This window comes from Bos indicus x Bos taurus, chromosome 15 (assembly GCF_003369695.1).
Source record: "Bos indicus x Bos taurus breed Angus x Brahman F1 hybrid chromosome 15, Bos_hybrid_MaternalHap_v2.0, whole genome shotgun sequence".
Classification (NCBI taxonomy): domain Eukaryota; kingdom Metazoa; phylum Chordata; class Mammalia; order Artiodactyla; family Bovidae; genus Bos; species Bos indicus x Bos taurus.
The window spans coordinates 6,065,330-6,088,935 of NC_040090.1; the positions used below are offsets into that span (position 1 = coordinate 6,065,330).

The following is a 23,606-nucleotide window of genomic DNA, read 5'->3' on the forward strand; positions in this document are numbered from 1 at the left end:
CCATGGAATTCTCCAGGCCAGACTACTGGAGTGGGTAGCTGTTCCCTTCTCCAGGGGATCTTCCCAACCCAGGGATTGAACTCATGTCTCCCACATTGCAGGGGGATTCTTTACCAGCTGAGCCATCAGGGAAGCTCTTGCTTACTTAGGGAGAATCGTAGTCGCAGTAACATTAAGTCCTTACATTTGTTTCTGCCATTTGTGTATGTCACTAAAATCAAAATCCTGTATGCGAGAGAGCAAAAGAGACACAGATGTATAGAACAGTCTTTTGGACTCTGTGGGAGAGGGAGAGGATGGGATGATTTGGGAGAATGGCATTGAAACATGTATAATATCATATAAGAAATGAATCGCCAGTCCAGGTTCAATGCAGGATACAGAATGCTTGGGGCTGGTGCACTGGGATGACCCAGAGGGATGATATGGGAAGGGAGGCGGGAGGGGGGTTCAGGATGGGGAACACGTGTACACCTGTGGCGGATTCATGTTGATGTATGGCAAAACCAATACAATATTATAAAGTAAAAAATAATAATAATGATAAATGGTTAAAAATCAAATAAAATCAAAATCCATATCAAGAAAAGATAATAATGAGGCACACTTTTATAAATCACTTTCCCATTTTCACTCCAGCCCTGAGTTCTTCTTTTTGCCCCACAACCTCCTCATGGCAACTTTCACCTCTGCATTTCTGAGTGTGTAGATGATGGGGTTCAGCATGGGGGTGACCACCGTGTAGAACACGGCCACCAGCTTGTCCTCAGTGAAGGTGGAGGAGGGCCGCATGTAGAGGAAGATGGCAGGTCCAAAGAACAAGATGACCACCGTGACGTGAGAGGCACAGGTGGAGAGGGCTTTGCGTCTCCCCTCTGCTGAATGGTTCCTCAAGTTGACCAGGATGACAATATAGGAGGACACCAAGAGGAGGAAGGAGCACAGAGCAATTAAGCCACTGTTGGCCAACACAACGACCCCCTCCACAGAGGTGTCAGTGCAGGCAAGCTTGAATAATGGCTGGAGGTCACAGAAGTAGTGATCAATCACATTGGGACCGCAGAAGGGCAATTGGATGGTGATGAGAATCTGAATTATGGAGTGAAGAAAGCCCCCAAACCAGGAACCAGCTACTAGTATGTGACACAGCTGATGGTTCATGATGCTCATATAATGAAGAGGTTTGCAGATGGCGACATAGCGGTCATAAGCCATCACCACGAGCAAGAGGATCTCAGCGACCCCCAAGAAGTGAAAGAAGAATATCTGAGCCAGACAACCCTCCAGGGAGATGGTCTTAATCTTGACAAGTAAGTCTGTGATGAATTTAGGGACAACAGTAGAGGAGTAACTGATCTCCACCAGCGACAGATGACTAAGGAAGAAGTACATGGGGGAACGCAGGCTCTTACTGACTCTAACCATCAGAACAATGAGGCCATTGCCCACCACCGTGGCCAAGTACATGGGAAGAAACACCACAAAGCACCCTCTCTGCACCTCTGGATCCTGGGAAAGACCGCTGATAATTAACTCAGTCACATTATTTGTACTCGCCATGGAATCCACTCGAAGAAGATGGATTTAAGAGAAGAGACCTGTGATAAAACAAACAGTCATAACACCCAGTCGTTCATGCTTACTTAGCACTTGCCTGTTGATGGAACTCTCACACATATCTGACTGGTTTATTTATTTGATCACTAATATAGTAAATGTTTGTCCAGTAGCCCAGTTTATGGAAGATGTGATTCAATATACCTCACAAAAACTATAATCTCCATATCCTAAGTGAGAAAACTGAGGCTCAGAGAGGTGGAAAATTAACCAAGCCTTCCAGTAAGAAATGGATTCAGAACAAGAACCAAATTGTTTTATTCTAACATGTTATTTCAAGGAAACCACACTGAACAAAATAATTACTGTCTCCAACATTTGAGAATGGGATAATTGTTAGTCATTAATATATATGTTAATTAATATATATTAATAGCATCTATATATAGATGCTATTAGTTACTCTCATCAGTTACTCTCTTGTTTTCTCCCTTTGTTCCCCAAAAATGCCAATCCCATTGATAATCCTCCCTTTCTAAAGAATCCCTTTAATATTTTCTTTGTATAAGTTAGACAAGTTTCTGAATTATTTTAGACCTATGCTTTCACTCAATCCCACAGCTTCATGAATTTTTACCAACATTTTTTGAAATTTTTGGCACTGGAGACCAAGGTAAAACTCTAGGAGCTGTTGAGAATATAACTCACTATCAAAGACAGTTTAAATATAACACATGGAGATTCACCAGTTTGCTATTTTCTGTCTTCCAGTTTCCCTGCCATTGAGAAACATTTTTGCCAGCAGGAGGTAAGGATTTATTTTAATTCAATTCTTTGACCAAATATTTTATTAAGGACCTCCCATGTGCCTCAGAGATCCAGGATGTATGAAAGAAGATGGCTCTCACTCTTAGGAAGCTTGCAACTTCATGCAATTAAATGGCACATTTATTAATGAGGCAGAGAAAACCGTCAAAATTCCTCTGCTTTTGAAACTACTTTGAAATAGCTCATTCCTCTTATTTTTTCCTTCTGTCTCTTGTGCATCCATAGTGAAACAGATTAATCACCTCCTTTCTCCCCAGTTTTTCTCTTGATGAGAATTTGAAGACACATACAAAGTGAAAATATGCTAAGAGAATCCTCAATAAGTTACTTGGCTAAAACTGGGGAAGAAATGGGACACTGAAGGGTAAAAAAAAAGGTGGGGGGAGCACTGAGAAAACACAGCTGAGCAGGAGAGATGAAGCAAGATGGAGTTCCCTTAGTCAAGCTTGGGGCTCTGCAATGATGTAGAAGGATGGGATGGAGGAGAGGAGGGGAGGGGATATATGTATAATTATGGCTGATTCGTGTTGTCATATGGCAGAAACCAACACAACATTGTAAAGCAATTTCCCTCCAAATAAAAAAGTAAATTTAAAAAAATGATGGGGCTCCCTTACTGATTCAGGGAAACAGAAAGAAGGAAGGTGTTAAAAACAACCCAAAGAGGCTGTGAAATAGTTTGGTTCCTTAAGGAGACTAAAGCACGTGGCTACCAGATGTTCACCATTTTCATCGCCAAGCTAAGCATCAGATACTATTGCCCTTTATTCAGCTTCTGCTGTGTGCTGGATTGTGGTAAATGTGTTACAATCCTCTCCTCGTGTAAATCTTCCTACCACTTTGAGGTAGTGAATGGAAAGGTGAGGAAACTGTGACTCAGAGAGGTTAAGTTACTCACCCAAAGAAACACAGTTTATGAGTGGTCAAGTCAAGGCTGAAACCCAGGTCAGTCTAGAAGAGGGAGGAAAAGCCTCCTTCACCATGGGCAACGGATGAACCTGAGGGACGAGAGCTAACAAGGAAAGAGCGTAATACACAAACGACGCTTTTCTAGCGAAGATAAAAGTATTACAGTACCCTCTCTCTTGTGGCTCAAAGAAAAGCATAGCCTTAGCTATTGGTTCAGTCTCTGATGTCACAATATTCTTACAGGAGTACCTGATCCTTAGGTGAAGAAATATGTCTATATACCTTAGAGTCCAGAGTAGACATCAGAGTCTGGTGTAGTGAGCTCTGAAACAGAACAAGGTCGTCAAAAGGGGCATGTATTCAACAAAGTTGGAGGAACAGATAGAAAGGCAATATTAACGCCTCAGGGGGAGTTCCTGGAGCCTCTGATTCATGGGCAATGGACAAAAAATTATAAAATAAGCAACATCAATCATCTTACTTGCCCCCAGGAGTAAAGAAAGCCAACTTTTAAGAGAGAAAAGCAACACTCAGGTTTTGTACAAAGTGACACATTCCCAGGTGCCTTGTATGTCTGTTTTACCTAGTCCAAGCTACCACTATCTCATGGCTGGATTACTACCATATGCCCCTAACTGCTCTTGCTGCTTCCACCCCTCTTGAAAGATCAGTCAGATTGTGTATCACACATACATCCTCAAAAAAGGAAAAACAACATCCCTACCAAAGTCTTTCCTGGCTCCCACAGGGAAAAAAAAGCTACAGAGTCCCTCCCGCAGACTGTTATGTGGTTCCCACTCTTTCCCTGGGCACTGACCCCATCACTCTTCCATTTCCTCAGTGTTTTTCAACCACAGGATGTAGGACACAGTAGGGACTGTCCAGACTCATTCTAGGGTCCTGACTGACATGTAATGTCATGGCATAGGATAAAACTGTCAGTAAACTAGAGCTAAAAGTGATCAGCTTCTTGTTATAAGGTTTGACTTGATATTTCCATTTTGATAGCTAGGATTTATGCCATTGTGATCTTTTGGTGGAGGGAATAGTTCCAGGTTCATGGACCGCTGGACAGAAGGAAAGAAAATACAGTAAGGACATCTGGTTGAGCGGACTTTCACTCTCCTCCCAGATCGATTTAGAGAAGTGGTCATAAGAGCAAGTACTGCAGCTGGCAGCCAATTCTCAGCTCTGTCACCACATATCACGTGTCCTTGGGAACAGCTTTTCTCATTCTCTTAGAATGGGGTAACAATTCCTATGTGACATATTTGTTGCATGAATTAGACATGAGATAAAATATATAAAGCACTTAAGAGGGTTGACTGGCAAATAGGAAGTTCTCAACTAATAGGAGCTATTATTAGCTCAGACTTCCTGGTATTTATTTAGATCTCTCTGGTTTCTCTTTCCCCCTGGCCCAAGAGAAAGACAGTCCATGACTAATTACCTCTTCTTCCCTCTGTCACTTCTCCAAATAAAACCCTTACTGTGGAATTAAGTATTACAAAATAATCCATGGGTTGCATGTAAAAACCTAGATAGGTAAATGATGGTCTAGACCCTAACTAGTTAGAATTTTCTCCTCTAACTTCGAGGCTTTCCAGGTGGCTCAGGGGTAAAGAATCTGCCTGCCAATGCAGGAGACACCAGAGGCTTGGGTTTGATCCCCGTGTCAGGAAGATCCCTAGAAGGAACCTATAACCCACTGCAGTATTCGTGCCGGGATAATCCCATGGACAGAGGAGCCTGGCTGGCCACAGCTGTGGGGTCACAAAGAGTTGGACACGGCTGAACACACACACAAGAATAAGCATAGAGTCCCAATGAGAGAAATCTAATAAGGACACGATAATAAAGTGATAGGCTGAAGACTTATTGCTATGAGCTCAAATCACATCACGAGAGCCTCCTTCCCACTTTGGACCTCCAAGTGGTATTTCATGGAATCCCATGATGTGAAAGCCAAAAAAAAAAAAAATAAAAGCCTTTAGGAAACATCCTGTCCAGTCCTCTCCTTTTTATAGAAGGAGAACCCAAGATCCAGAGAGAAGAGTGACTTACCCCAGATCACACAGGGATTCGGAGCCTCTCGCATTCTGTCAACCTGTGAAAACCTCCAGGCACGCCATTACCTACCTGGTATGGTTAATGTTCAGTATTAGAGCAAGGAGTATTTCTCCTTCTGTTGCAAGAACTCTTCACTCAAACAGATGTCCTGGGCTGAGGAGAGAAGGCTCTCTTCACAGCAAAACCCTTCCACTGGGCTTCTTTCTCTGCACTGAAGGCCCCTAGTGAGTTAATCCACTTCATCTCAGCCAAGGCGCCAGGTGCAACTGAAGAAATTTTAGAGCTGAAAGGAAATCTGTAGACTGTTAACCTTCTCAATTTACCCATGGAGCAACTGAGGGCCAGAGAGTTTAACTGACTTCTCAAAGTCAGATAGCTAATTTTTGGTCAAGTTGCTGAGGCACTGTTTCTGAAATACTGGGATTGTCTCCAGAAATTTTAGTTTTGTGATGGTTATTGCCAATAACAGTGTCAATTTTGCTATCATATGACAAAACCCCACAGGCCCTGTGATCTTTTAGAAAATGAACAGCCTATGGTGATGAGGATAAATCACAAAGGGAAAGATTTAGGAAATTGGTCCCTTAGCCAATCTTTAGATCAACCATTTAGAAACAGGAAAATAGCTACCAAAAACAGCTAACCAGTAAGCTTTAGGTCCTGCTGCTGGTTTAGGAAACCTACTCGCTCTCTAGAAAACCAAAGATGGTTTTTCAATATGGAGATGCTTGAACTATTTAAAACAAATTGAGCCACATGCTGTGATCAAGGGACCAAATTTCCCCATGGCTTTTTGTCTCTAGCGTGAAACTTTTCCAAGAAACAGAGTTAAGAAAAAGTTCAAAATGTGTGTCAATTAATTTAGAGAACTTCAAGAAGTTTACAAACATCCATTAATTATGCTCTGCGAGAAAAAAACTAAAAATACGACATCAGGAGAGTTTTTGCCCCAACTTTCTGAGCTACCATGGGAGTATGAGTCTGCAGGGAGAAAAGAGGACTAGCCCAGGGGAAGGGACTACAAACTGGATCACTTTAGGCAAGTTCCTTCATCTCTATGGGTTGCAGTTCTACAGACATAAAACGACAGAATTGGACTAGATTTCTTTCATGCCCCTTCTCACTCTAACAACCTGTGCTTCAAGGTCACTTAGACTTAAATACAACACAAGCAAAGATGATGATCATGATCAAAATAATAATAATAATTGCCATTTATTGAGGACCTACCAGGTACCAGGCACTATACCAGACATTTTGTGACCCTTATCTCTTATAGTCACAGCAGTCCTACAGGGCAAATTTTCTCTCTTTTTATTTTTTTTTTAAGTGTACAGATTGACACTTCTTTTTTTAAAACTTTTATTGGAATATAGTTGATTTACATTGCTGTGTTAGTTTCAACAGCAAAGTAAATGAGTTGCACATATACATGTAGCCACTCGTTTTAGGGTTGTTTGTTTCCTCAATTCTTTTCTCATCTAGCCTATGGGAATATTGAGTAGAGTTCCCTGTGCTATAAACAAGGTTCTTATCAGTTACCTATTTTATATAAAGTAGTGTGTATATCAGAGAAGGCGATGGCACCCCACTCCAGTACTCTTGCCTGGAGAATCCCATGGACGGAGGAGCCTGGTGGGCTGCAGTCCATGGGGTCGCTAGAGTCGGACACAACTGAGCGACTTCACTTTCACTTTTCACTTTCATGCATTGGAGAAGGAAATGGAAACCCACTCCAGTATTCTTGCCTGGAGAATCCCAGGGACGGGGGAGCCTGGTGGGCTGCCGTCTATGGGGTCGCACAGAGTCGGACACTACTGAAGCGACTTAGCAGCAGCAGCAGCAGCAGTGTGTATATGGGGCTTCTCTGGTAGTTCAGCTGGTAAAGAATCTGCCTGCAATGCAGGAGACCCTGGTTCAATTCCTGGGTAGGAAAGATCCCCAGAGAAGGGATAGGCTACCCACTCCAGTATTCTTGGGCTTCCCTGGTGGCTCAGACAGTAAAGAATCCACCTGCAATGCAGGAAACCTGGGTTCAATCCCTGTGTTGGGAAGACCCACTGGAGGAGGGCACAGCAACCAACTCCAGTATTCTTGCCTGGAGAATCCCCATGGACAGAGGAGCCTGGTGGGCTACAGTCCATAGAGTTGCAAAGAGTCAGACACGACTGAAGCAACTAGGTACATATATATACCATTATGTATAAGCTCATGGTAATCACAAACCAAAAATCTACAATAGACATACACTGAAACAGAGAATATAATTCAAACATAACACTATAGTCATCAAATCATAAGAGAAGAGCACAAAAGAAAGAAAAAGGAATGAAAAATAACTATAAAAACAACCACAAGACAATTAACAAAATGTTAATAAGTACATAACTATCAATAATTACTTTAATATAAATGGACTGAATGTTTCAATCTAAAGGCATAATAACATGGCTAAGTAAATAGAAAAAGCAAGATGAATATACAGGCTGCTGATAGGAGATTCCCTTCAGATCTAAAGACACACAGGCTGAAAGTGAGGGAATGGAAAAAAATATTCTATGAAAATGGAAATCAAAGGAAAATGTGTATAGCAATGTTTATATCAGGCAAAATATGCTTTAAAGACTGTAATAAGAGACAAAAAAGGAAAATACACAATGATAAGAGGTCAATCCAAGAAGATATGAAATTATAAACATATATGCACCCGACAGAGGAGCACCTAAATACATAAAGCAATGTTAACAGACAACAAGGAAGTGGAAGCTTGTTCTCAACCTCCCTCACCTGCCTCCTCCTTCTCACCTCTCCCCTCTGGCAACCATCGGTTTGTTCTCTGGACCTATGACTCTGCTTCTGCTTTGCTATTCTTGGTCACCTGTTTTGTTTACTATTTTGTTCCATAATAGAGGGGGGTCTGTTTGAGGGTTTGTGCTTTTCCCACATGCCTCCTATTCTCCTCATCCAGGCTTATATCTTCAGTTTCCTGCCCTGTAAGACAGGGTAAGTTACAAATAACAGAAATTTTACAGATCTGAAGGCTGGAAAGTCCAAGATGAAGGCACCAAAGGATTCAGTGTCTGGTAAAATCCAAATTATATAAAAAGGACTTCTAAGATCAATAAAAAAGATAACTAACCTAAAAATGAAAAAAAAAAGTAGGGGCCTTTTACAAAACTATCAAAATGGCATGAAAGTCAAGAAACAGCATTCAATCTTAAAATATCCTAAATCAAAACAATAAAAGACACAGACTTTAAAATAAAGTTACTCCTTGGAGTTCAAGGATAGACAATGGGATAGACTAGCGAATAAGCACACGGATTTAAGTTATTCATAATGCTCAACACTTGGACTACATTATGGCTTACAGGCATTTACTTATTAAAATAATACTGAACAGGTTGTGCATGAAAGCCTCAAAACAAGAATCCTGATTCCATCCATTCAGTTCATCTGAAGCCCTAAACACAAAACAAGAAGCCATGCAATGTCTATAAAGTGCTTATAATAATGCAGAACACATAGTAAGTATTTAACCAGTGGAATCCATTATAGTTAAATTAAAGGATGGGTATCCATGGCGATCCACATCCAGGGACCATAAAAAGCAGTCATCTCCCAAGAGGGTTCCCATATTGACCAATGCAGCGGGGAAAGTTTTGTGTATCTTTAGTCAGAATTTTCAACAGGGAAAGCAGCTTGGAAGGCTCAAGGGAGCTAATTACTCAGGATGGTGACAGCATGGCATCCAGGGGTATCAAGGGGCTTTTCTTTCTCCTTCTCAAGCCATAGCATTTGGACTTGAAAGAGCCTTAAACTGGGACCCTTGACCAAATTTATACTGAAATGACGAGCAACTCTGGATCTCGGTGAGAAAGTAAGTTAACTTTCAAATGTTCTCAGTCACATATTTCTATTCTATATTTATCCTCTGTCCTTCCTGTTTACTGAAAACCTGCCAAGATCTTAACAATGTAAAAACTTAGCTTTGCGCTAGGCATCAAAACAAATGACCTTGCTTTGTGACCAAGGCAGCAATTCTAAGTAATAAATGGGGGACTATTTTTCAGGAGACACCAAGTAATCTCAAAGACGATGGTTTTAATAAACATAAGATACCTAAAGGGGTCAAAAATGCATCTACACCAGACTTTTGGAAAGCCACCTCTTTCAGGACAAGTGTGATGATAGATTTTCTCAGGGATTGATCATCTAGTCAGGCAGTGGAGACAGCATTTGGAGAAGCCTAAAGTCTCATCCTGAAACTCCAGTACTTTGGCCACCTCATGCAAAGAGTTGACTCATTGGAAAAGACTCTGATGCTGGAGGGATTGGGGGCAGGAGGAGAAGGGGATGATGGAGGATGAGATGGCTGGATGGCATCACTGACTCAATGGACGTGAGTCTGAGTGAACTCCGGGAGTTGGTGATGGACAGGGAGGCCTGGCGTGCTGCGATTCATGGGGTCGCAAAGAGTCGGACACGACTGAGAGACTGAACTGAACTGAACTGAACTGAAAGTCTCATTCGTTACATTTTGCTTCAATCCGTGTTCATCCACTGATTGAAAGCTTCTGGCATATGTGGAAAAACCCACGCCTCGTTGCAGCAGCACGTGGCAGGTAACGGTGTGGGGAGGGAAGATGGGTAAAAGGATCCTGCTGAGTCTGAGACTCTGGCAGGATAATGGGGGAGCTTGAATATGCTTCTCCATGATCAGAACCCTTTTCTAAGACTCTGCCTGTCCCACAGTCAAAACGACTGTTTAGTTATAAGCCGGTGGGTCTACCAAGGGCACAGATATCAGGACTCCACTAACTTATCACAGAGTACTGGTGTCCACCTGGTTAATTACATTTTATTTAAGTTAATTAACATGGCAGTTCTCTCCCAGAGACCCTAGAAGAATAAAGAAGACCTCAAAAGTGAAGGTCACCCAGTCGTGTCTGAGTCTTTGAGACCCCATGGACTATACAGTCCATGGAATTCTCCAAGTAAGAATACTGGGGTGGGTAGCCGTTCCCTTCTCCAGGGGATCTTCCCAACCCAGGGATCAAACCCAGGTCTCTCGCATTGCAGGCAGATTCTTTACCAGCTGAGCCACCAGGGAAGCCCAAGAATACTGGGGTGGGTAGCCTATCCCTTCTCCAGCAGATCTTCCCAAGCCAGGAATCAAACTGGGGTCTTCTGCATTGCAGGTGGATTCTTTACCAAGTTGGCTACCAGGGAAGCCCAAGAAGCCCTCAAACATGACCATAATATCTAATTTAATTGTAGTGACACTGTGGAGTACGTAGAACTTGTCCCACTATTTGCATAAGAAATAAAACCCAGTAAGGAAAACTAAGTTTATCCACAGTCATAGCTGGTCATTGGTAGAATGAAGATTGAATTGTTATAAAATATTGTCTTAGCCTGTGCTACATTATGTCACTTAAATGTAAAATTTCCATTGGCCTTTAAATGCTTGGGGCTGGTGCACTGGGACGACCCAGAGGGATGGTATGGGGAGGGAGGAGGGAGGAGGGTTCAGGATGGGGAACACATGTATACCTGTGGTGGATTCATTTTGATATTTGGCAAAACTAATACAATTATGTAAAGTTTAAAAATAAAATAAAATTTAAAAAAAAAATATGAACTTTCCTATTAAGAAGACCTCAAACCTATTTTCACTTTCATGCATTGGAGAAGGAAATGGAAACCCACTCCAGTGTTCTTGCCTGGAGAATCCCAAGGACGGCGGAGCCTGGTGGGCTGCCATCTATGGGGTCACACAGAGTCGGACACGACTGAAGTGACTTAGCAGCAGCAGCAAACCTATTATTTAGTTCTACATACTTCAGAGTGTTACAACAACTAAATTAGATATTATGGTCACACACCAGAGCCTAATTCTCAGTACAGCACTGTGGAAAAGAAACAGAATACAAGCCACATTGTCATTTTAAATACTTTTGTAACCACATAATAAAAGCGAAAAAAATAGATAGAATTTATTTTTTTTCCGGAGTACGTACTTTATTACTTTTATTTTTATATATATATTTTTATATTTTTTATTATTTTTATTTTATTTTATTTTTTAACTTTACAATATGGTATTGGTTTTGCCATATATCAACATGAATCCGCCACAGGTATACACGTGTTCCCCATCCTGAACCCTCCTCCCTCCTCCCTCCCCGTACCATCTTGTATACGAGACAGCAAAAGAGACACTGATGTATAAAACAGTCTTTTGGACTCTGTGGGAGAGGGAGAGGGTGGGATGATTTTGGAGAATGGCATTGAAACATGTATAATATCATATATGAAACGAGTCGCCAGTCCAGGTTTGATGCACGATACTGAATGCTTGGGGCTGGCGCACTGGATAGAATTTATTTTTATAATTTGATAGAGAGAGTACCTGAAGAACTATGGACAAGGGTTAGTGACATTGTACAGGAGGAAGTGATCAAGGCCATCCCAAAGAAAAAGAAATGCAAGAAGGCAAAATGGTTGTCTGAGGGGGCTTACAAATAGCTGAGAAAAGCAGTGAAAGACAAGGGAGAAAAGGAAAGATATACCCATCTGAGTGCAGAGTTCCAAAGAAGAGCAAGGAGAGGAAAGAAAGCCTTCTTTAGTGGTCAGTGCAAAGAAATAGAGGAAACCAATAGAATAGAATAGAATAGAGATCTCTTCAAGAAAATTAGAGATGCCAAGGGACCATTTCATGCAAAGATAGGCTCAATAACGGACAGAAATGGTATGGACCTAACAGAAGCAGAAGATATTAAGAAAAAGTGGCAAGAATACACAGAACTATACAAAAAAGACCTTAATGACCCAGATAACCATGGTGGTGTCACTCACCTAGATCCAGACAACCTGAAGTGCAAAGTCAAGTGGGCCTTAGGAAGCACCAACAGCATCACAAAGTTATTGGAGGTGATGGAATTCCAGCTGAGCTATTTCAAGTCCTCAAAGATGATGCTTTTAAAGTGATGCACTCAATATGCCAGCAAATTTGGAAAACTCAGCAGTGGGCACAGGACTGAAAAAGGTTAAGTTTTCATTCCAATCCCAAAGAAAGGCAATGACAAAGGATATTCAAACTACCACATAATTGCACTCATCACACAACGCTAGCAAAGTAATACTCAAAATTCTCTAAGCAAGGCTTCAATAGTACATGAACTGAGAACTTCCAGATGTTCAAGCTGGATTTAGAAAAGTCAGAGGAACCAGAAACCAAATTACCAACATCTTCTGGATCATAGAAAAAGCAAGAGAGTTCCAGAAAAAATTCTACTTCTGGTTTATTGACTATGCCAAAGCCTTTGACTGTGTGGATCACAACAAACTGTGGAAAATTCTTAAATAGACGGGAATACCAGGCCATCTCACCTGCCTCCTGAGAAACCTGTACTCTGGTGAAAGAAACAACAGTTAGAACCGGACATGGAACCACAGACTGGTTCCAAATAGGAAAAGGAGTACGTTGAGGCTGTATATTGTCACCCTGCTTATTTAACTTACATGCAGAGCACTTCATGCAAAATGCTGGACTGGATGAAGCATAAGCTGGAATCAAGATTGCTGGGAGAAATATCAATAACCTCAGATACACAGATGACACCAACCTTATGGCAGAAATTGAAGAACTAAAGAGCCTCATGAAAAAAGTGAAAGAGGAGAGTGAAAAAGCTGGCTTAAAACTCAACATCCAAAAAACTGAGATCATGGCATCCGGTCCCATCCCTTCATGGCAAATAGATGGGGAAACAGTGGAAACAGTAGCAGACTTCATTTTCTTGGGCTTCAAAATCACTGCAGATGGTGACTGAAGCCATGAAATTAAAAGGTGCTTGCTCCTTGGAAGAAAAGCTATGACCAACCTAGACAGCATATTAAAAAGCAGAGACATTACTTTGCAGATAAAGGTTCATCTAGTCAAAGCTATGGTTTTTCCAGTAGTCTTGTATAGATGTGAGAGTTGGGCCATGAAGAAAGCTGAGCACCAAAGAACTGATGCTTTTGAACTGTGGTGTTGGAGAAGACTCTTGAGAGTCCCTTGGACTGCAAGGAGATCCAACCAGTCCATCCTAAAAGAAATCGGTCTGAAATATTCATTGGAAGGACTGATGCTAAAACTGAAACTCCAATACTTTGGCTACCTGATGTGAGGAACTGACTCACTGGAAGAGACCCTGATGCTGGGAAAGATTGAAGGCAGGAGGAGAAGGGGATGACAGAGGATGAGATGGTTGGATGGCATCACCGACTCAATGGAGATGAGTTTGAGTAAGCTCTGGGAGTTGGTGATGGACAGGGAGGCCTGGCATGCTGCAGTCCATGGGGTTGCAAAGAGTCGGACATGACTGAGTGACCGAACTATACTGAACTGATTTTTGTAATGTTAAAATCTTGTTTAACTCAATTATACAAATTTTTATGATGTCAAACATTTTATATCACTTTACTTCTAAAAATTAAATTTAAATAAAATTGAAAGTTCACTTTTTTAATCACACTGTCCATACGGCAGGTATTCAGTTACTCATAGTGAGTGACCCTATTCCACACAGCAGGCAAAGCAGGCGCTCAACTCATTACTATAAGGAGAGGTGGGAAGAAAACATGGCTACAGCAGACCAGATACCGGGAAACTACTGGTAATATTATTAGATGTGATTAAGGCCTCATGCTTACTTTTTTTAATGCCTTAATTTCAGAGACTTGGATACTGAAGTTGCAGTGATGTGATTACAGATTTCCACTAAAATAATTTGGAACAAAAAAGTAAGGAAAAGAGAGACCCATGAAACAAATGTGATAAAATAACTTTACCACAGAATTATTGTGCTAAAAATGGTAAAATCATTTTTTAATCTGAGTAATGAGATGGTTAGATAGCATCACTGACTCAGTGGACATGAGACTGAGCAAAACTCTGAGAGATACTGAAGAACAGGGAAGCCTGGGGTGCTGCAAGTTCATGGGGTTACAAAGAGTCAGACAGGACCTAGTGACTAAACAGCAAGTATATGAGCACTTATTATCTCTATTCTGTGTATATTTGGAAAGTTTCATAACAAAATGTAAGTACTGGAAATCGAGTTGGAAAATCAAAAGGCATAATTCAATGAGCACTTTCAATATGCTGGACTACGTTTGGTACTTGAAATAATTCTCTGAAGTAGTTAGTAGCTTTCCCTTTGAAAGATGAAGTTTAAAAAAGCTTAAATCACTTGCCAAACTAATAAACCAATACAAAAATAAATACACATTGTCCCCACCTTTATTCATCTTTGGTTCAAAGAGACACAAAAACAGTAAAAGAAAGAAATCATATTCAATGATAATGATTCTTTGTATTGGGGAGATAACCCTAAATTTCATGATATAACATTAACTGGAGGAGACCCTGGTGTTCTCTAGAGGGATTGACCTTCTAGAGTCAATCCTTTGATGAAAGAAATTAGGTCTCAGTGAAGACAAATAACTTACCCAGATCTCACAGTTGGTCATTGTCAGAGGCACTACTAAACCTAACTGAGAACTGGTACCTCCCCAAATCCTGTAACAATTAATGTCAAGTAGAATCTGAAGATTTGAGTATCTTGCAAATGGTATTTCCATTTTGTGAAGCCTCTATGCGCTTTCTGCAACTTCTAAACAGATGAGAAGAGACAAAAAGTGAAGTCCCAGAATAATATAATAATCTAATGTGATAAAAACTCATCATTCAAAAAGCTGGCCAGCTTAAAACTCAGCATTCAAAACACTGAGATGATGGCATCCGGTCCCATCCCTTCATGGCAAATAGATGGGGAAACAATGGAAATAGTGACAGACTTCATTTTCCTGGGCTCCAAAATAACTGCAGATGGTGGTTGCAGCCATGAAATTAAAAGACACTTGCTCCTTGGGAGAAAAGATATGACCAACCTAGACAGCATATTATAAAGCAGAGACATTACTTTGCTGACAAAGGTCCATTTAATCAAAGCTATGGTTTTTCTAGTAGTCATGTACGGATGTGAGAGTTGGACCATAAAGAAAGCTGAGGACTGAATAATTGATGCCTTTGAACTGTGGTGTTGGAGAAGACTCTTGAAAGTCCATTGGACAGCAAGGAGGTCCAACCAGTTCATCCTAAAGGAAATCAGTCCTGAATATTCATTGGAAGGACTGATGATGAAGCTGAAATTCCAATACTTTGGCCACCTGATGTGATGAACTGACTCATTGAAACATGTAAAATATCATGTATGAAACGAGATGCCAGTCCAGGTTCAATGCACGATACTGGATGCTTGGGGCTAGTGCACGGGGACGACCCAGAGGGATGGTATGGGGAGGCAGGAGGGAGGAGGGTTCAGGATCGGGAACACATGCATACATGTGATGGATTCATTTTGATATTTGGCAAAACTAATACAATTATGTAAAGTTTAAAAATAAAATTAAATTAAAAAAAAAAAAAGACCCTGATGCTGGAAAAGATTGAAGGCAGGAGGAGAAGGGGATGACAGAGGATGGGATGGTTGGATTACATCACCAACTCAATGAACATGAGTTTGAGCAAGCTCTGGGAATTGGTGGTGGACAGGGAAGCCTGGTGTGCTGCAGTCCATGGGGCCGCAAAGAGTCGGACATGACTGAGTGACTGAACTGAACTGAATGTGATAAAGACAATCAGGTTGAAAGTAATTTGGGAGGCCAAAGAGCTACACAGAAGGCTCATTACATCCCAGGTCTGGCTCAAAGTTGTACATTTGAAGACATGTATCAATACTTATGATCACAAATGTGTGTGTATATTTACATAGATTCCATATTTCCCTTGTGGCTCAGCTGGTAAAGAATCCACCTGCAATGCAGGAGACCTGGGTTCAATCCCTGGGCTGGGAAGGTCCCCTGAAGAAGAAAAAGGCTACCCACTTCAGTATTCTGGCCTAGAGAATTCCATGGACTATATAGTCCACTATATAGGGGTTGCAAACAGTCAGATATGACTGAACAACTTTCACTTCACTTCACATTCCACATATCAACTGGAACATGGGGGAAAGCATCCTGAAATAGGAGAGTGGACTTCATCACTTGTAAACTTGATTTAAAAAGAAGATATGATTTAAATTCTCAAGCAACTATGATTCAGACAACTGCCAAGTGGAGAACCTAGACTCCATGCCTAAATATATTTAAAACCCATCAGCTTTTCTTTTCTCTCCTCTTGCTCCCTCCGTCCCACCCTTAGTCTCAAGTAATTTTAAGAAACAAAGTATAATGAAACCAAAACCTTTAAGGGAGGAACTTCGTGAATAACTGCTAAAAAATAAAAGCAATACTGTTATATCATGTGCCCCAATCTAATTGCCCTTTATCCTTTTTCCAACAGGTAAATCACAAAGCATTTCTCTCTTATGAACTTCCAGGTTTCATGGGAAATAATGTTACTGAATTTATCCTCATGGGTCTTTCCCAAAATAAGGAAGTACAGCAACTATGCTTCATTTTGTTCCTACTCTTTTATATAATCCTCATGACAGGAAATTTTTTCATAATGACTGTTCTAAGGAACCCAAATCTCAGCTCTCCGATGTACTTCTTCCTCAGCTTCCTATCCTTTGTTGACATCTGCTATTCCTCTGTCACAGCCCCCAAGCTGATTATTGACTTTCAAGTCAAGGACAAAAGAGTCTCTTGTTGGCTGTATGCTCCAGCTCTTTTTCTCCCACCTGTTTGGCTGCACAGAAATCCTTATCCTCACAGTGATGGCCTATGACAGGTCTGCAGCCATCTGTAAGCCTCTGCACTATTTGACCATCATGGACTGGAAATTCTGCTCCATCTTGCTGGCGTTCTGCTGGCTAGGAGGGTTTGTGCATACTGTGGTCCAGACCATGCTCACTGTACAACTGCCTTCCTGTGGCCCCAACCTGATCGACCACTACTTCTGTGATGTCCACCCTTTACTGAAGCTGGCTTGCACAGACGCATATGTGGTAGGGCTCATTGTGGTGGCCAACAGTGGCGTGATTTCACTGAGCTCCTTTGTCATTCTTGCCGGTTCTTACACTGTCATCTTGCTTTCTTTAAAGACCTGCTCATCAGAGGGAAGGCACAAGACCCTGTCCACATGTGCTTCCCGTATCATTGCAGTCATCTTGCTGTTCGTCTCCTGCCTCTTCATGTACCTGAGACCTTCCACCACTTTCCCTGAAGACAAGATAGTGGCTGTATTTTACACCATCATCACATTCAAGTCGAATCCTCTGACCTACACCCTGAGAAACATGGAGGTGGAAAATGCCATGAAGAGACTGGATCAAGAGGTTGTTGGGCAGAAATAGGAGAGACCCTGATAGGAAGTTCGATGGTACTGGAACAGCCTCAGTTGTACCAGTTTCCAAAAATGGTTGCTGAGAATAGTCAGTAATCAGCCCTTAATCTCATCACACAAATAAGCAATTTAATATTAATCCAATATAAAGAGTCTTGGATTTGAAGTCTAAAGACCTACTTTGGAGGACCAACCTTACTAGTCACTAGTGGTTTGACTTTCAGTTCAGTTCAGTTCAGTTCATTTCAGTCACTCAGTCGTGTCTGACTCTTCGACCCCATGAATCGCAGCACGCCAGGCCTCCCTGTCCATCACCAATTCCCGGAGTTCACTGAGACTCAAGTCCACCGAGTCAGTGATGCCATCCAGCCATCTCATCCTCTGTCGTCCCCTTCTCCTCCTGCCCCCAATCCCTCCCAGCATCAGAGTTTTCTTCAATGAGTCAACTCTTCGCATGAGGTGGCCAAAGTACTGGAGTTTCAGCTTCAGCATCATTCCTTCCAAAGAAATCCCAGGGCTGACATCCTTCAGAATGGACTGGTTAGAGCTCCTTGCAGTCCAAGGGACTCTTAAGAGTCTTCTCCAACACCAGAGCTCAAAAGCATCAATTCTTCGTCGCTCAGCTTTAGTGATATTCAAATATCTGATAAGAGATATTCATGTACACCCGTGGCGGATTCATGTTGATGTATGGCAAAACCAATACAATATCGTAAAGTAATTAGCCTCCAATTAAAATAAATAAATTTATATTAAAAAAAAGAGAGAGAGATATTCCCTACTGGGAGCCCTGAGTGGATTAAACATTTGTACAGAGAATTCTGACACCAAACATAGTGTGTTTCATAGCAGATAGTATTGTTGTCTCTGGGCAATGCCTCTAAGTCACAAGACATGTCAGGTACCTCAGGTCTGAGCAAGCTCAGGGAGCTGGTGATGGACAGGGAAGCCTGGTGTCCTGCAGTCCATGGGGTCACAAAGAGTCAGACACGACTGAGTGATTGAACTGAACTGAACTGATGTCAGGTATATCAGTTCAGTCACTCAGTCATGTCCGACTCTTTGCAACCCCATGGACTGCAGCACACCAGCCTTTCCTGTCCACCACCAATTCCCAGAGCTTGCTCAGACTCATGTCCATTGAGTCAGTGATGCCATCCAACCATCTCATCCTCTGTCATCCCCTTCTCCTCCTGCCCTCAATCTTTCCCAGCATCAGGGTCTTTTCCAATAAGTCAGTTCTTCCCATCAGGTAGCCAAAGTATTGGAGTTTCACCTTCAGCATCAGTCCTTCCAATGAATATTCAGAACCGATTTCCTTTAGGATGGACTGGTTGAATCTCCTTGCAGTCCAAAGGACTCTCAAGAGTCTCCTCCAACATCACAGTTCAAAAGCATCAATTCTTCGGTCCTCAGCTTTCTTTATGGTCCAACTCTCGCATCCATACATGACTACTAGAAAAACCATAGCCTTCACTAGATGGATCTTTGTCGGTAAAGGAATGTCTCTGCTTTTTGATGCGCTGTCCAGGTTTTCTAATAAAGGGATGATACCAAAACCAAATGCTGAAATGGATTTCACTCTCCTTTGCTTTGCATGTTTCTTGATTTGTTAAATGGATTGATGCTACTGTTCCAACCACTTCCCAGGGTTATGCAGAGAATCAAATGAGATGGAACTGCAGGTGAAACCAATGTTTCTGTGATAAGAACTGCATTCGTGAAACTTACTGTTCTTACCATTAACTTGGCAACTCCAGACACCTAGGCAACTCTCGTTTTAAGAATTTAATTTGAGGTTAAGGAGTTTCTCTCACATAGCTTTCTTTAAACAGTTCATCAATAGGAATTGTTTCTGTAGAAGCTGTAGTACAAGCGATACTGGATTCAGAATGTTTAAAAACATGCTTGCCATTGGACTATCTGGGTCAAGGAAAGGGTTTTAGTGGATGCTGTGGTGAGCCACCCACAGGCCCCTTCATTCCCTCAGCTGCCTGGAGGGATGGCTGCTCATGTCTGAGTCCTCGTTCCTCTCTAGACACTGCCATCCCCCAGGGCAGCACCAGAATCACACCCTCGTCCTCCGCAGACTGCACGCAAGAATGGTCAGTGGATGGTGAGAAGACCTGGGCCTCCTGCCTCAACTTGAGACAACTCCAAAGGGCCGTCCCAGCTCTAAGGCTCTTGGGGGACCCTCCCAGATCTTTTTGTCCCTATATCATGGTTTGACATCCCCCTCTGCCCAATTCTGCCCTCTTCATTGTTATACAGAACTTAATACTGGGAGCACTTTCCAATAAATGTTTACACACAAACTCAACCTGAGAGATGTTGCCTAGGGAGTTCAACCATTGACATAGGTTTACAGTAAAAGGGGGAAATATACACAAATATTAAAATAATTTCAATTCAGTTTGCATGTCTTGAAGAGAAGAGAGTTCTACTTTCTGAGCAGGTTTACTAACTTGTTTAAACAATAGCCAGAACAGATCAAAATGTACAGTTTAAATCTTGAAGTAGTGCAATCAGAGAAGGCTATGGCACCCCACTCCAGTACTCTTGCCTGGAAAATCCCATGGACGGAGAAGCCTGGTGGGCTGCAGTCCATGGGGTCGATAAGAGTTGGACACGACTGAGCGACTTCACTTTCACTTTTCACTTTCATGCATTGGAAAAGGAAATGGCAACCCACTTCAGTGTTCTTGCCTGGAGAATCCCAGGGACGGGGGAGCCTGGTGGGCTGCCGTCTACGGGGTCGCACAGAGTCGGACACACCTAAAGCGACTTAGCAGCAGCAGCAGTGCAATAAACAGCATGTGAATTTTACATGACGGCCTAGCACCTTCAATCTCTCATCACTGAAACCCAAGAAGTTTGAACAGTTCTGAGTAGTGAGCTTCTTTATCTTTCAGGAGATTAAAAAATCTCCTGCGGGATAAGGAAGTATCCTTATCCCAGATACTTTTCCATTTAGCGCTATCCTTTGAGCACTAAATGGAGACTTTTAAAATTTCGAGAAAGGTGTTCTGAAAAGCTGACCTCCTGGGGCATAGCACCTGGTGTTGGGATCCCACACGCCTGTGTCTAAGGGCAGTACAGGCTAGGGGCCGGTTGATGACTACTGACTGGCTGCAGAAGCAGGAACTATAACCGTTGTTGTACGCTAATTGTTGTATGTATACATGTAGTAATTGTTGTATGCTGCTGCTAGGTCGCTTCAGTCGTGTCCGACTCTGTGCGACCCCATAGACGGCAGCCCACCAGGCTCCCCCGTCCCTGGGATTCTCCAGGCAAGAACACTGGAGTGGGTTTCCATTTCCTTCTTCAATGCATGAAAGTGAAAAGTGAAAGTGAAGTCGCTCACTCGTGTCCGACTCTAGCAACCCCATGAACTGCAGCCCACCAGGCTCCTCCGCCCATGGGATCCTCCAGGCAAGAACACTGGAGTGGGTTGCCATTTCCTTCTCCAATTGTTGTATGCTATCCTTCCTTTTTTCCCCTACCTTATATCAAGAGCACAGTAATAGCTAACATTTTAGGATTCAGATGAGATCCTGATTGAACTGACAGCATCCCACAGAACCATGACTAATTTCCTTTGTAGAGAACATAAACCATAGACCAAATGAGGTTGAGAGCAGATGCTGAGAGCCCTCATGGTGGACTCACGAACCCTTCTATTTGTGCTTCAGAACCACTCTCCACTCTGATTCACTATGCAGTGAAGGTCCTCTGCAGTGACCTTCATGGACTGCTTCAGTGAGTTTTTCTACTGTAATGAATAAAAAGAAAACTGAGAAGAGATATAATTCCCCAGATCTTCCTGTCATATTTTTCATTTCTCTGCCAAACTGTCGCTTGCCTCAAAAAAGTCTCAAGACCATAGGAGAGATACAATGCTGAGTGTCTCTGATTTTTAGTCACTGAGATCACTATCGCTTTCAACAATGACCCTGGACCTGAAATTGTCTTCACTCTGCTCCAAATAGTCAACCCTGTCTAGAAGTATAGATCCCTGTCCTTACAGACTGATGCTCCACCCCAATAGAATGTCTACACCATGTAACTAGTAGGTGAGTGGATGGGGACAGCCTCAAAATAAAATGCCCAAAGATTCCCGCTGTTCTTTCCAAGGCTGGGTAAGTTTTCTTGAATAAGCACTTCCCAGTTTGTTGTATGCTTCTGGTCAATATCCAGGGGTTTTGAATCATTCTTTTTGACAGTTTTGTCCAGTTTTGTTGTTGCTTCTTGGAGATAGGTTTTGTGAGCTACTTAGTCATCTATTCTGAAAGTCACACCTTCACAAACCTTATTTTTAGTGGTTAAACATTATACACAAATATCAAAACATACTGAAACTTTAAATAATGAAATTAGGAAATCTTTGGTACATGAATAAGCGTAAAGTACAGCAAAATAAAAATTTTAGTGTATAGATCTTTTGTGTGGTATGAAAATATAGGGGTTCCTGCTAGTCCCATGAAGGAGGTGAAAGGTGGCTGGAAGTCGGGAGATCTTCTTTGGGGGCTTCAGTGAGGAGATAACCCTGCAACAGGGGCTGTGGGACCAATAGCCTAACACAGAGGCCATCTGGAGGAGATGGCTGCGATTCAGATGAGCCAAGATGAGCCCAAAGCCGCAAAGGAGAATGAGAAATCGCTACCCATGCTATATAATATCTCACAAATCAATAGGAAATATCTCTCACTGATCTGCTCTTCCCTCCCATAGGCACACAGCTATCTCACACTGCTGACCACTGCTGTAGTCAGGAGTGAACGTAAATAAGATCCGTCCAATGGAAGGTGAGGAGTGACATGGACCACTTTCAGCCCTGACCACAGGAAGCCTCGCATGAACATGCCCCACACTCTTTCCTCTGCCACTGTCTGGATTCAGATAATACGGAGTCTCAGTAGATGTCTATGATGATTAATTGTATGTGTCAACTTGACTGAGCCACATGATGCCAAATATCTGGTTAAACATTATTTCTGTGTGTGCCCATGAAGATGTTTCTGGAAAAGATTAGCATTTGACTCAGTAGACTGAGTAGTCTACTAGTAGGGAAATATTTCCCTCCCCCATGACAATATATCATCCAATCCATTGAGGTCCTGTTCAGTTCAGTTCAGTTCACTCACTCAGTCGTGTCCGACTCTTTGCGATCCCATGAACCACAGCACACCAGGCCTCCCTGTCCATCACCAACTCCCGGAGTCCACCCAAACCCATGTCCACTGAGTCGGTGATGCCATCCAACCATCTCATCCTCTGTCATCCCCTTCTCCTCCTGCCCTCAATCTTTCCCAGCATCAGGGTCTTTTCTTTTTTTTTTTTTAATTTATTTTATTTTATTTTTTAACTTTACAATATTGTATTGGTTTTGCCATATATCAACATGAATCCACCACAGGTATACATGTGTTCCCCATCCTGAACCCTCAAATGAGTTAGCTCTCCTCATCAGGTGGCCAAAGTATTGGAGTTTCAGCTTCAACATCAGTCCTTCCAGTGAACACCCAGGTCCTGAATAGCCAATAAATAAATAAACAATCTTTAAATTTATGAAAAAGAAATGATGGCTGGAAATTTCCCTGACCTGGAGAAAGAAACAGATATCCAGATCCAAGAAGCCCAGGAAGTTACACGTAAGATGAGTGCAAAAAGCCTCACACCAAGACATATTACCATTCAACAGGCAAAGTTAACGCCAAGGAGAGAATCTTTAAAAGCAATAAGAGAAAACCAACTTCTTATGTAAAAGGGAACCCCCATAAGACTATCAACAGGTTTCTCAGCAGAAGCTTTGTGGTCCAGGAGACAATGTGCAAAGGGTGGGAAGTGCCGCCCAGCATACTCTACCCAGCAAAGCTGTCCTCCAGAACTGAAGGCAAGAGCA

General features: G+C 42.1%; 1 protein-coding gene and 1 pseudogene across 1 annotated transcript; one reads left to right on the forward strand and one right to left on the reverse strand.

Annotated features, from left to right (window-relative positions):
* Positions 1 to 630: 630 nt before the first annotated feature.
* On the reverse strand, positions 631 to 1,560 carry LOC113904706 (olfactory receptor 4B1). Its single transcript, XM_027561814.1, has one exon. The coding sequence runs from the start codon at positions 1,558 to 1,560 to the stop codon at positions 631 to 633; it is 930 nt and encodes a 309-aa protein (XP_027417615.1).
* Positions 1,561 to 16,903: 15,343 nt separating this feature from the next.
* LOC113904707 lies at positions 16,904 to 17,978 on the forward strand (annotated as a pseudogene).
* Positions 17,979 to 23,606: the final 5,628 nt, after the last annotated feature.